Here is an 11,591-nt window from a genome sequence, read left to right as displayed (position 1 = left end):
TTCCATACTAACTATATGAAGCAATGAGTAAGACACTGTTGGGAAAATTGACATGTGTACAAAATAAAGAAACTTCCATTTATATATGATATACGTATGTGTATCATATGTGTGTGTGTGTGTATGATACAACCGAAAGAGTCAAGAAAGAGAAAAACCCATCCACCAACCAAATACATCCTATAGGTCATAATATGTAAAAATCCTTTATTGTTGAGGAATAGAGAGAGACATCATATTTGTAGGATGCTACAGAAATTCCAGGGCAATCTGTAGTCAATTGTTACAGGGACTGGGGATGCTCACAAGGCAGTTTCTGCAGCCAGTGGGACAGAGAGAAGAAGGGGTCAAAGTGCAAGAGTGTTACAGGGGTGGGGAGAAGGAAGGCAAATAGAAGCGTTTGCATCTAGGGGTGGGTGTCTTCACAATGTAGCCCAGGAGTCCAGGAGAGGAGTGCTGAGGACCAAAAAAAAAAAAAAAAAAATCAGATCACATCTCTGTCCTTAAAACTCCCAGCAACCACCTACTGGGGAGGTGGGGGAGAAAGGCAGGGGCCTCTATAAGAGAGCAGTAGATAGAATGGAAGCCTTAGCCCTCAGCTCTCCATGTAGCCTTCGAACTAGAGGACTGAAAAACTCTCCTAGCTACAGTTGCTTGCGTCTTCCCAGCTCCCATGTGCATCACACTACCCTTTCATAAACACCATGTGTGTGGTCTGAGGGGCCCACACAGAAAGACGTAGTGGCAAACTTCATATCATCCTGGCCTCCCTATGAGCCGGGCATACACACAGCCCTGTCCAATGCAGCTTGGAGCTAATGCTCCCCTGGCCTCACCCAGTCCCTCCTCCTCTTTCCAGAAACCTCCCAGAGGAAGGACAGGTCTAGGGAGCACTTCCTTTTTCAGCAGCTTCACATGAATGAAATTAGACGGCACGATGATCTGTGTTGATCCATCTCATCTAATCTTTACATGCCACCCCCCAGGGGCCTTGAGTCTATTCTCCCCGGTACCTAACAGCTTCAGAACGCGCCATCCGTGGTGAGATTATGAAGGCTGCAATTATGAGCTCAGTCTCTCCAAAAAACCCTAGATTCACCAGAAAGCATTACAAGTAGATTTCTATAATGTGCTTGTTTCTGCCATTTGTATAAAATACTATGGCAAAATTGCACTGTAATTATCTTTACGGCCCATGCATAACGTTGGGGAGAGTATGTCGTCCAGATATAGCTGCCCGTATAATTATCTGGCCGTCGGCAAGACTGAAATAACAATCTAATGAGGGCAAAATGATACAGTAAGTACCATGTAATCAGCGAGTTACGGTTATTACAGCTTTTTGTGCCCCCTCGCCCAACACTGAATCGGGGGCACAGTCATGACTCTGGGCCTGGGAGTCATGCACAGGCAGTCTCATTGAGAGCCAGCTCCTGGTCCTTGGGTCTCCCCTGAAACCAATGAGAGGGGGTAACAGGGCCGCAGGGAGAGGGGCAGGAGTCTCTAGGAAGACAGAGTCTTCCTGACCCCTCCCTTTACTTCCCCCGACACCATTCTTGGGAAGCCGGTGCAAAGAAAGCCATCAGTGAGCTATGTGTGGGAAGCTGGTGTCGAGGAAGATGGTTCCGCATTTTGACAAGACACTTCCCCCGGGGGGACTCACGTTCACATGCCAAGTGGAAGAACTGTCAGCCCACTCAGGTCTAGGGTCCAGCCCAGACAACTTCAGACAGACAGACCAGAGCCCACCAAGGCAACACTGGAATGAACCTTCCCCACACCTCCCAGACTGCGACAGTCACAGTGAAGCCAAAGTACAATGCTGTGTGCCAGGCACTGTTCTGAACACTTGACCTAGACTCAAAGCAACAGCACTGTGAGATAATATTATCATCCCCACTTTTCAGATGAGGAAACAGAGGCACAGAAGGATTATGTAACCTGGCCAAGGGACACAGCTAGTGAGTGACAGACCCAGGATTCAAAGTCAGGCCATGCTTATTCATTACTCTATACAGAGCGATTATGATACAGTTTCCAGCCACTCCTCATTAGATTTCAGAGGTTTTTCTTGCATTTCTAGAAAGAAACGCAAGAATCATCCTTGCAAAGAACTCTATAGTGGACCCAGTAACCCAAGATTCAGGATGATCTGGATGGTTTCAGCCTCCCTGGGAAGCAAAATGCTTCACGTGCGAATAAATGTGGTACCTATAATTATCCAATGATGATCTCTCCATCTTTTGCACAAATCACAAGAGAATAGAGTCCAAACAACAGAAGTTGTCCATCAAAGAAACCCCAGGGGAAAACCTCCCCTTGCCATTTCCCCCCACTCACTCCTGCTCAATCAATGAGGCTGGAAAGAGATGAGAAAGAGGGGTGTGTGTGTGTGTGTGTGTGTTTGTGTGCACACATATGTGTGTGTGTAGTCACAGACAAGCACACATTTTTAAGTGTTGGGATGTATTTAGGGCATTAATTATGAGCATTAATGCCCGTAGCATCAGAGGCAATGATCCTCTGGCAACACCCCTCCTACCCCACCACATACCCACAATCCCTTCTCCTCACCCTGAGTAAGTCCTTACCTCATTCCACACTGGGGGGGTACTTGAAGGTGCCAAAGCTGGGGATGTTTTCTTGGTTTATATCAACAGGAGTGTCTGGGGGGATGTAAAGTGTGTAGTTAGGAGGGATTTTTCTGACTATGACCGTCACCCTAACCCAAAAGCAAAGAGCTGGCTATGCAGGACAGCTTTGGAAGACAGAGTTAGGAAGAAGAGGGACCCTCTGTTTGGTAAATGGGGGAGGGGCAAGCAAAGCCTCTCTGACCCTTTCCCAGCTGCAGCAGGACCTTCTTAGAAAGGTCTCCCTGCTTTGCTCCTGGGGAGGGCTGGACTGTGGGTCCAAGCTGATTGAGTCAAGGGGTGGAGGAGCCCTCATTGTAGCTAGGGAAAGTCCTGTCTTTCCCTCCACTGACAAATGTGAAGCAGATGACTCCTGCTACACCTTTGCCAGCACCCCAGCCCTTCCACCATGCTCCTACCTGGCTGGAGGTTCCTCTTGCCCATGAGACCCACAAAGAAGTCATGCATGTCACCTGCATAAAAAGGGCCAACATGGTCAACCATCACGATGAGGGGTTGATATCTTTCCCCAGACAGGTGTCAAGACTTCTGAGGTTGGGTTCCGGTTTCTGTTTCTGTATCCCACCACAGCTTGCCTCCCCACAGTTAGCAGGCTATCCCCTTAGCCCACCCTCTCTGTCTACCTCCCTCTCCCCCACCTTTCAAGAGCTCTAAAATCCTCCCACCCAGCAGGTGCCTGATTTAGAATCTTCACAGCCACCAAGAGATCCTCTTGAAATGTACCACCACGCCCGTGGAGGAAGACCTCACCAGGCCCCCCACACCTGCTTCCTCTGGCCCCCAGGGGCGTCTCACACTCTGTAGAGGCTGACTGAGCAGTGGCAGCTGGGATGCTGTGTGCACCAGTGGAAGCGGGGCCAGCCAAAATAGTCACTGGGCCCTGTGCCCGTGGAGTTCTGGGCAAGTGGTCAGCAGAGGTCGGGAGGGAGAGGAGGCTACTCACGTTTCTGGGGAAGTGGCGACTCCTTAGGACCTGTGAACCAAGAACAAGCATGTAACTGGGGGATGGGATCTGCAAAGAGACGATTGGAGGGGTTTCAGATCACAACCCTCAATCATTCATGAAGCCATCTCCAGTCTCCTTCCCTCCTGAAGGGCCTCCCAGATCTATTTAATCTTCAGAATCCTGCCCCCCAAACCCCTTTCCCTGGGGCTGTATCCTACCTACGCTGGCCTTGCTCAGCATCTTGAGCAATCCATCCAGGGAGACCACGCGGCTATCATAGAGTCTCCGGAGCAATGATGGGGGCAGCTGATAGAGATTTGAGTCCTTCTGGCAAACAGAGACAAAGAGGGCCAAGGAGGAGGCTCACCCCCAGTCCTCTCACTCTTTTCCCACAAGAAATGGCCTCTTCCTGAGCTCATCACAGCTGAACCTGACATCCTATTTCTTTCCGGATTTCCTCTGGTTCACACTAGAAGAGAAGCGGGCTCTCAAATTGTGGTCTGTGGACTAGCAGCATAACCGCTGGGAGTTTGTTAAAAATACCTAAACTTGGTCCTATACCAGACCAACTGAGACAGAATCTGAGTCTTAACCAGGCTCCCAGGTGATTTATAGACACAGCAAGATTTGGGAGGCACATGTAGAGGGAACACATTGGGTATCCCTGTAGGCCGACCAACTGTCCCAGTTTGCCCAGGTGTGTGGGGCTTTCAGTGCTCAAGCTGGGACAGTCCTGGGAAAACCAGGACAGTTGGTCATGCTATCTCCCAAGCTCAAAGGGGACAGACTCCTGAGGCCCCCTCACAGCTCCTGCCACCTCTCAGTGAAAAGGGCCTTTGGTTCTTTTTCACCCTGGCACATCCGGAACCAATCTGACCAAGGATACAGTTGCCCCACTAATCGAGTGAGCCAGGAATTTCCGAGAAAGGTTCATCAGACAGAGCTAGTATGCTCTGGTCTGTGCTCCATGATTGAGCCACAGACAGGACTTGGTCCTGGGGACACGTGGATGTAGGCACCCGGGGCTGCCAGCCATCCTGGAATCGCCCCACTCTCCACTGAGTCTGTGGGTGTTTCTCTCCCTGTGTTCCCCACTGCCGCTCCCTCTCTTTTCCATTGGTTTCTGCCTGTGGTTTTCTGTCTCTCTCCCCACCACCCCGCCCCAGATTTAGAATTTCAGAAGGCAGCATGCTCAGAATGAAGCCTCTTCCCCTCCACAGCTGAACCCCATTGTAGCCCTGATGCTGAGCAGGGGTTCTTAATCATCTTGGTGGTTTCACACATGCCAACCTGGTTGCCCAGGCACACATACATCCTACCCCCATCTCATCCCAATTTCTCTCATCCTCATGGACCTGTAGGGAGAAGGGGCAGGAAGGCAACCTCTCTTTCACTGGACAAGAGGGGCAAGGTCGCAAAGCACATTCGTCTCAGAGTAACAGACCCAGATATTCTGTCTCCAGCTGGAACTTTGGCTCCGAACACAGTGTCCAGCCTTTGTCTGGCACTCGCTCTGTGTTTTTTGAACTGGTTCTGGTCTTTTGGAGCTGCTGCCGCGGCTACCACCTGCAAGGTTGCCAGCCCATCATGCCTTGGGACACCCCACCAGCTGGACAAAAGCTGATGATGTCTCTCTTTGCCCAGCCCACGGCTTCCCACACAACCACTTCCCCCAATTGTTCAAATACTCTGTGCACCTCCTATAATGAGATGCTAAACAGATCCAAGCTGGAGAGGCAGTTAGACTTCACATGCTGAATTTGTAATAAGTCCCACCTGTAATCATCTTAAAAGCACTCGTACCAATATAATTGCTGTCTTTTCAAAACCTTGAAAAGACTTCTTCCTTGTTCTCCCCCACTACCCCTATTCTGACAACTCCTATTCTTTTTCTTAGAGGAACTTCAGAAATTGGGGCCCAACTTGTTTTGTGATTTTTTGTTTCCCATCCTGACTAAGCAGAGGCTAGAGGGGGACATGGGACAGGAGGAAAGAAAGGGTTGGGATCTTAGGAGCACCTGAGGTTACTGACGGTGGAAGAGCAGATGATAAGGGAATTTATGTGAATTTTTAAAACAACATAATACATAAAACTGACAGGTGACAAAGAATACGAACAACTATTTGGGAGAGAAATTCTGACTGTTTCATACCATCTGGGCAGTGAGGAAGACTTGCCCCCCTGCAAAGGGACAGAACCTGAGACCACCTTATCCAGCACCATCCACTCACCAGGTCACCAGACAATCAAACAAACAATGTTTCAGTGGGGCACCTTTTACATACAAGGTGTCAAAGACATGCAGAGGGACAGAGACACTGACAGACATACTGAGAGAACATGAGGCCCCCAGAGAGGCAGGGCAGTCCAGCCCTCTGGTGGATAATCCAAGTAACTCCCCACCCGCCCATCCCACCTTCCTCACTACAGAGGTGGGACAGGCAGAGTGTGGCCCCCATGATGGTGTCTGGTATTCTGCCAGGGTGGCAAATCAGAGGGGGAGCCTTACCTTGCTGTGACCCCCACCGGGCCCCACATGCTCCTGTGACTCCTCACAGACCGCACCGAAACTCCGAGCCAAGCTGAGGGCCAGGATGACTGCAAACAGCAGGGCACTCCGCATGATGCCTAGGACAGAAAGACAGGACAGGGGGGCAGGGAGGAGGAGGACGCAACTCAGGTGCAAATGCAGGAGGCACTCACCACCAGTACCCTGCCTCCCCAGCCCCCACTCCCCCACCCCAGCCTTGGTCAGGGAGAGTCTCTGAGCTGGAGGGGCTCAGTCTCCCGGCCTCTATCACGTGTTCCCCCAGTCTGTGCACCTGGCAATGAGCAACGGCCAACAATGCCAGGGGCTCCTGCTCCCCAGGAAGATAATAGACTGACGGGACCTGCACGGGTCTATTTTGTTCGTCAGCTGGAGGAGGGATCCTGAATGCTATTTTCCAGCCCTAGATACCCTAAGGCTTAGGCCAAAACTTTCTAAATATTGGAAGAATCAGTCTGTACACACAGGCTCCAGGCATCACTACATCAACCCCTATTGCCTCTTTCGGCTCACCTGCCCAGTAGCCCACTCCCTGATCAAAGGCTGCCACGTTTATTCCCTCCTGACTCCACCCCTGTCCTCTGGTGCCAGCTCCTATCCATCCGACATTCTCTGGCTTGTGCCTACCTGTGGAGCAGCTTGGAGCCTGGGACAGATGGTCTAACAGGATCAGGGAGCTGGCCGGAAGCACTGCCCGCTCCCCACAAACGCTGCTGGTGCTGCTGCTGTGAACGGAGAAACAGGGAGTGGAGGGACTGGGGAAGTGGCAGGAACTCCGGCCCAGCTCCCTGATAAAGGCTCTGGGAGGGTCTGGGGGAGCCGGGGGAGGGGCTGAGAATCACCAATCCCAGGGTGGCTGGCGGGGCGGGAGGCTGGTGGGGGTGAAGGGGGATATAGGCTGCAGACACACGCACAGACACACACACACACATACACACACACACCACAAACCCAGCAGTGAGCTGAGGTTATCCAGCAACTCACAGTCCAGCAGCCCTGGAGCTGGGCGCACTAAGCAATGATGTTGCTTATGCAACTCAATAGCTGAGGTCCCTGCGCTCTTTCTCCTCCATATCCATGCATCAGCTCTTTGCCCTTTAAACTTCCAGCCTCAACTGCCAAGCCAAACCAATTTCTGGCAGGTCCTTCTCTGCATGCCCCCCCCCCCCGGCCCCACCACCAGGATGAGCAAGATCCCATCCCAGATGATTGGGAGGTGAGTCTGGCACCTCTCCAGTCTTCAGTTGTCCCTCTGTCCTCCTCCCAGCTGGAGCTGACTCATCGCACTGGCCCTTCAACCTCTTAGGGTCAGCACTTCCTCCCAGTGGCTAGTGCAAAACCTCCAGCGTCTGCCTCCCTCCATCGCCTCCCAGGGCCAGTGCCCCTCCCCGGGCCTCCCACCCCATTTCTTGACCCCTGAACCAGCCTGACATTGTTGCATCCTTTCAGGGTTCTCACCTCCATCCTTCTGCTGTCATCTCTGAGAGATGACATGGCTAAGCTGCTCCCCAGCCCCTGCCCCAGCATCGATCTCTTAATTGCTTCTTTTTCTCCTTTGCTTCGTTTATCCCCCACTCTGTCTCCAAACAACTCAGGCATCTTCTCCCCTGAACTTTCAAGCCTCTAGTTCATGCCCCACAGTTGAGAGGCTACACTGTGCTCACTTCAGCCCCTCAAGGTAAGAGAGCCCCAGCGGAGGGTCAGAGTCAGGATCTGAGACAGACCCAGAGAAAAAGAGTGCGCCAGAGGAGATGAGGGGAGGTGAAGTGAAAGCCGGCTTCAGAGCAGTCATCACTCTCAGTGTTTATTTATAATGGAGGAAGAATTTGAACATTTGCAAGGAGCTTCAGCAGAGAGCAATTCAACTGATTTTCATCACCTCCACCGTGTGAGTAGGAAACATTCCTATTTTCAGATGAAGGAACTGAGGCTCAAAAAGTTCAGTCACATGCTTCAGGACATATAGCTCCTGGAGAACAGCCTCAAATCCAGGTGTTTCTCACTCCCAACCTCCCCTTCGTTGTACTGCACTGGTCTATACTTTGACCAGTAAGGGGAGACTTAGGTCCCCCAGAGGGGTGGGGGTCCACCTCCCGTTAAGACCTAGAGATTGGGATCGGGTGCTCTTCTATATCTTGGGATTTGGAAGAGAATCATAGCTCTGTTGCATATTCATTATAATGGTCCTGCTCACCAGCACCTTTCCCAATCACCCTATTTAAAGTTACTACCACTAGGGACTTCCTTGGCAATCCAGTGGTTAAGACTCTGAGCTCTCAAAGCAGGAGCACAGGTTCAATTCCTGGTTGGGAAACTAAGGTCCCACAGCCCTCTCAGCTTGGCCAGAAATATTTCAATAAAACCACTACCACTTTATTCTCCATATCCCCTCATTTCTTTTCTTCATACATTACATCAAACATACTACAAATTTACTTATAAAGTCTGTCTACCTCACCTCCCACCAGACTGTCATCTTTAGAAGGGCAAGGACTTTTCATCTGTTTGCTATTGGATTCCTAGCTCCATAATGTTTGGCATATAATAGGTGCTCAACAAAAATTTATTTATAAAACAAAAAAGGGAGCCTGAGTCTAGCTTCTTGCACTGCAGCCCACCATGTGGATCTTCCATAAAGCCTCTCAAGCATTGCTAGAGTCCTGAAATGTTTCCTTCCCCAGCGCACCCACCCTCGGTCTTGGGCCATACTAAGAAGTCATTCTGGCTGCACGGGACTCCAGCTTCATCCCCAAGTGAGGGTAGCAGCTAGGTCATGTTCCTGCATGCTCATTTGCTCAGTGTCCCACTCTTTGAGACCCCATGGAATTACGTGAGAGGCCACTGGGGCCTCATGTAATTACCCAGCTAATTACTTGGCTCTCTGGGGAAACCATGGCCCCGGACTCAGGGTTGGGATAAAGGGCAGAAGAGGAAGGCTGTTTACATGTAAACAATATGACTGGTTCATGCCTTTGAGAAGTTCAGGTGCTATTTTTAATCGGACCTGGACATCTCCCACCTCCTCCCCTCCTCTCACCAATCTGGAAAAGGAGGTCCAAGCCATACAGGCTGGAGGGAATTAGCAGTGCAGAAGGAAGAACATATCAGATGAGGGCCAAGGACTAAAGTCTCCTGGGTCCTATCTCTATGTCAGCCTCCTGCCCTCCACCACCCCATTCATCCCTGCCCCCCTGCCCTGGTACCAGGGAAGCAAGGCTTCAGCAAAGGTCCAACATGAATAATGTCCTTTGATGATAAGGCATCTCACAGGATGGCAGGAGCCAAGGATCGGGGGGAGCAAGGGAATGGCAGGGAGAATTGATCACCCCTTGATCTCTGGGATTAACAAAGACTTGAAAGAGCTGGTGCTAAGTCAGAGAGGTGATGAAGGAGGGAGGCAAGGACAGGCTGGGCTTCACTTTGCCCACAGATCATATGCAAATAGCATGTAAAGCAGGTACTGCAGCTACAAAGAAGCTGGGTGTTTTTTCCTTTGAACACTTGCAACTTGAGCCACGTCTCAGACACTGTCACTGGCCTAGAGGAGCAGAATCCCTAGAAAGATCCCCTCTGGGGCCCACCCCTCTCTTTACTGCTGATTCAGGTTGGAGGTGAGGCCAGGAAATGGGGGAGCTGAGATGAGAAGGGCTAGTCAGCCCATCCCGGGGGTCGAGGTGGAGCATGTACTTGTGCGCATGAGATGACCTGTGTATGTCCACCACGTGCACAGCTTGCAGGGCAACACGTGGACCCCTTCAACATCCTAGAGGGGTGCTGCGGGATGCTGTGGGAGGGGCTAGAGCCACAGGTGACACTGGGTGGAGAGATACCTGTAGGAATGGAAGGATGCCAAACCCCTGGCCAGGACACAGCTGGGAAACAACCTGCAGCGCGAGGAACAGGAGTCCCTCAGAGCCGGCCGCAGAACGGGGCCGAACCAGGAGGGCTGAGCAAGAGCTGGTCTGTGCCACGAGACAGCAGAATGACTCCTCATTGGGGTTAGGGGGTACTGGGATGACTTGTGCCTATCAGAGGCTCAAACAGCCAAGACTGAGAGAGCTGGACTGGTGATGGGGAGTGGGAGGCAGAACTTCAGCTTCTCCCATCATGATACAGCCACTTCAAGCCCTATGACAAGGGTAGGGAAACAGCCCCTATAGGCTTCAAGGGATGAAAACACATGCTGTTGAATTCCAGAAGAGAAGAGAAGCAGAGACAGGAAAGAGGAGGAGGGAGGGAGAGATGGGAGAGTAAAGAAGAGAGGATCCCCACATGCCTTCCTTAGACTAGCATCCATCCACATGACTGATGGGGGAGGACAGGAAGGAGGTCAGGAACCCTCCCCCCTCCCTCTCCCCCTATCCCTAGCCCGGAGAGCTGACAGTGCCTTCAGCCCTAGGAAAGGAAAAGCAGGATAGGGAGCAGCAGCTGCAGAGTCTCCTGAAATTGCTTCTGAAAATGACCAGACACTTCACTGGGAAAGTGACGACAGTTTGGGCCCTGGGAGCAGGAGATGAGGCGGAGAGCTGGGGCGGTCAGGCTCTGGTCACCAGCCCCTCTCGGCCTGATTCTGAGAAGTCAAGGACGGGGGATCTGTTGGGGCAGCGGAAGGGTGGCCAGAGCCCCAGCTCAGGACAGAGTCCCCTTACCAATGACAGCTCTAGACCCTCACCCACAGGGAAGAGCTGCTTCCCTGGGCCCTATGTCAGCTCAGGCAGGGTGTGCCAGGACTCAGGGCTGGCTTGTGCCCTGAGCGCTAGATTCGTCTGCAGATGAGAGGAGGAGTTAACCAGGTCTCCCGCCAGCAGATCACCTGGGGCGTGAGCTGCCTGCTGATGGAAGCTGAGGTGGAGGGAGGCCCCGTCCTCAAGGCACAGTGAGCTCAGCAGAGGCAGGGAAGGCAGAGATCGTGGAAGGAGGCAGAGCCGCCCAGACAGAAACAAAGGCAGCCATGTGTGTGCTCTCACAAGTGGGGATTTACACCTTACTACAAACAAAGGAGCTGCTTGGTCCCTAAAGGTAGAGACCAGAGCAGAAGAGGCTGAGACAATACAGCATCTAGGAGGAAACAGATACAGAGGAAGTGGGGGGATATTTAAAGCATGATACAAAATATTACGTGTTAACATTAGTCAGAGCCCACAGAAACGGGGACAATGAGATGGTGTGAGACAGTTGGAAACCAAGAAAGAAATAATGTCAGTGACACATGGAAAACAAATGAAGGCAAGAGGGAAGACGTCAGTCATGGGGATGAGAGCATCTGGGTGGGGGAGCGGCCCCCTGTCAAGTGCCACCAGCTGTGGGCCCCAGCTGTGGGGCAGTGATTAGCAAGGTGACTGTTGGCAGCAGCCTGACATCTCTGGTGCATGGAAAAGCAGGGGGCTACCAGGCGGCAGGTGTGAGGAAGTCCAGTGCTGAGCTTGGGACGGAAGGGACCATGCA

General features: G+C 51.9%; 1 protein-coding gene across 1 annotated transcript; it reads right to left on the bottom strand.

The window, feature by feature from the left end:
- Nucleotides 1-2,592: 2,592 nt before the first annotated feature.
- On the bottom strand, nt 2,593-6,221 carry TAC3 (tachykinin precursor 3). The gene is made up of 5 exons (XM_052641041.1): nt 6,108-6,221; nt 3,816-3,924; nt 3,595-3,624; nt 3,050-3,103; nt 2,593-2,666 (listed from the first exon to the last, which is right to left on the bottom strand). The coding sequence occupies exons 1-5, from the start codon at nt 6,219-6,221 to the stop codon at nt 2,593-2,595; spliced, it is 381 nt and encodes a 126-aa protein (XP_052497001.1).
- Between the last annotated feature and the right edge of the window lie 5,370 nt (nt 6,222-11,591).

The sequence above is a fragment of the Budorcas taxicolor genome, chromosome 5 (genome assembly GCF_023091745.1).
Source record: "Budorcas taxicolor isolate Tak-1 chromosome 5, Takin1.1, whole genome shotgun sequence".
Classification (NCBI taxonomy): Eukaryota; Metazoa; Chordata; class Mammalia; order Artiodactyla; family Bovidae; genus Budorcas; species Budorcas taxicolor.
Note: the sequence above shows the minus strand (reverse complement) of the source record. Positions and strands in the feature narration are given on the sequence as shown.

Coding starts and splice junctions, on each gene's coding strand:
- TAC3 (XM_052641041.1), bottom strand. CDS start 6,221: ATGCGGAGTGCCCTGCTGTTTGCAGTCATCCTGGCCCTCAGCTTGGCT. Junction 3,104..3,594: donor GTCGCCACTTCCCCAGAAAC/GTGAGTAGCCTC, acceptor CTTTTTATGCAG/GTGACATGCATGACTTCTTT. Junction 2,667..3,049: donor CAAGAGGAACCTCCAGCCAG/GTAGGAGCATGG, acceptor ACATCCCCCCAG/ACACTCCTGTTGATATAAAC.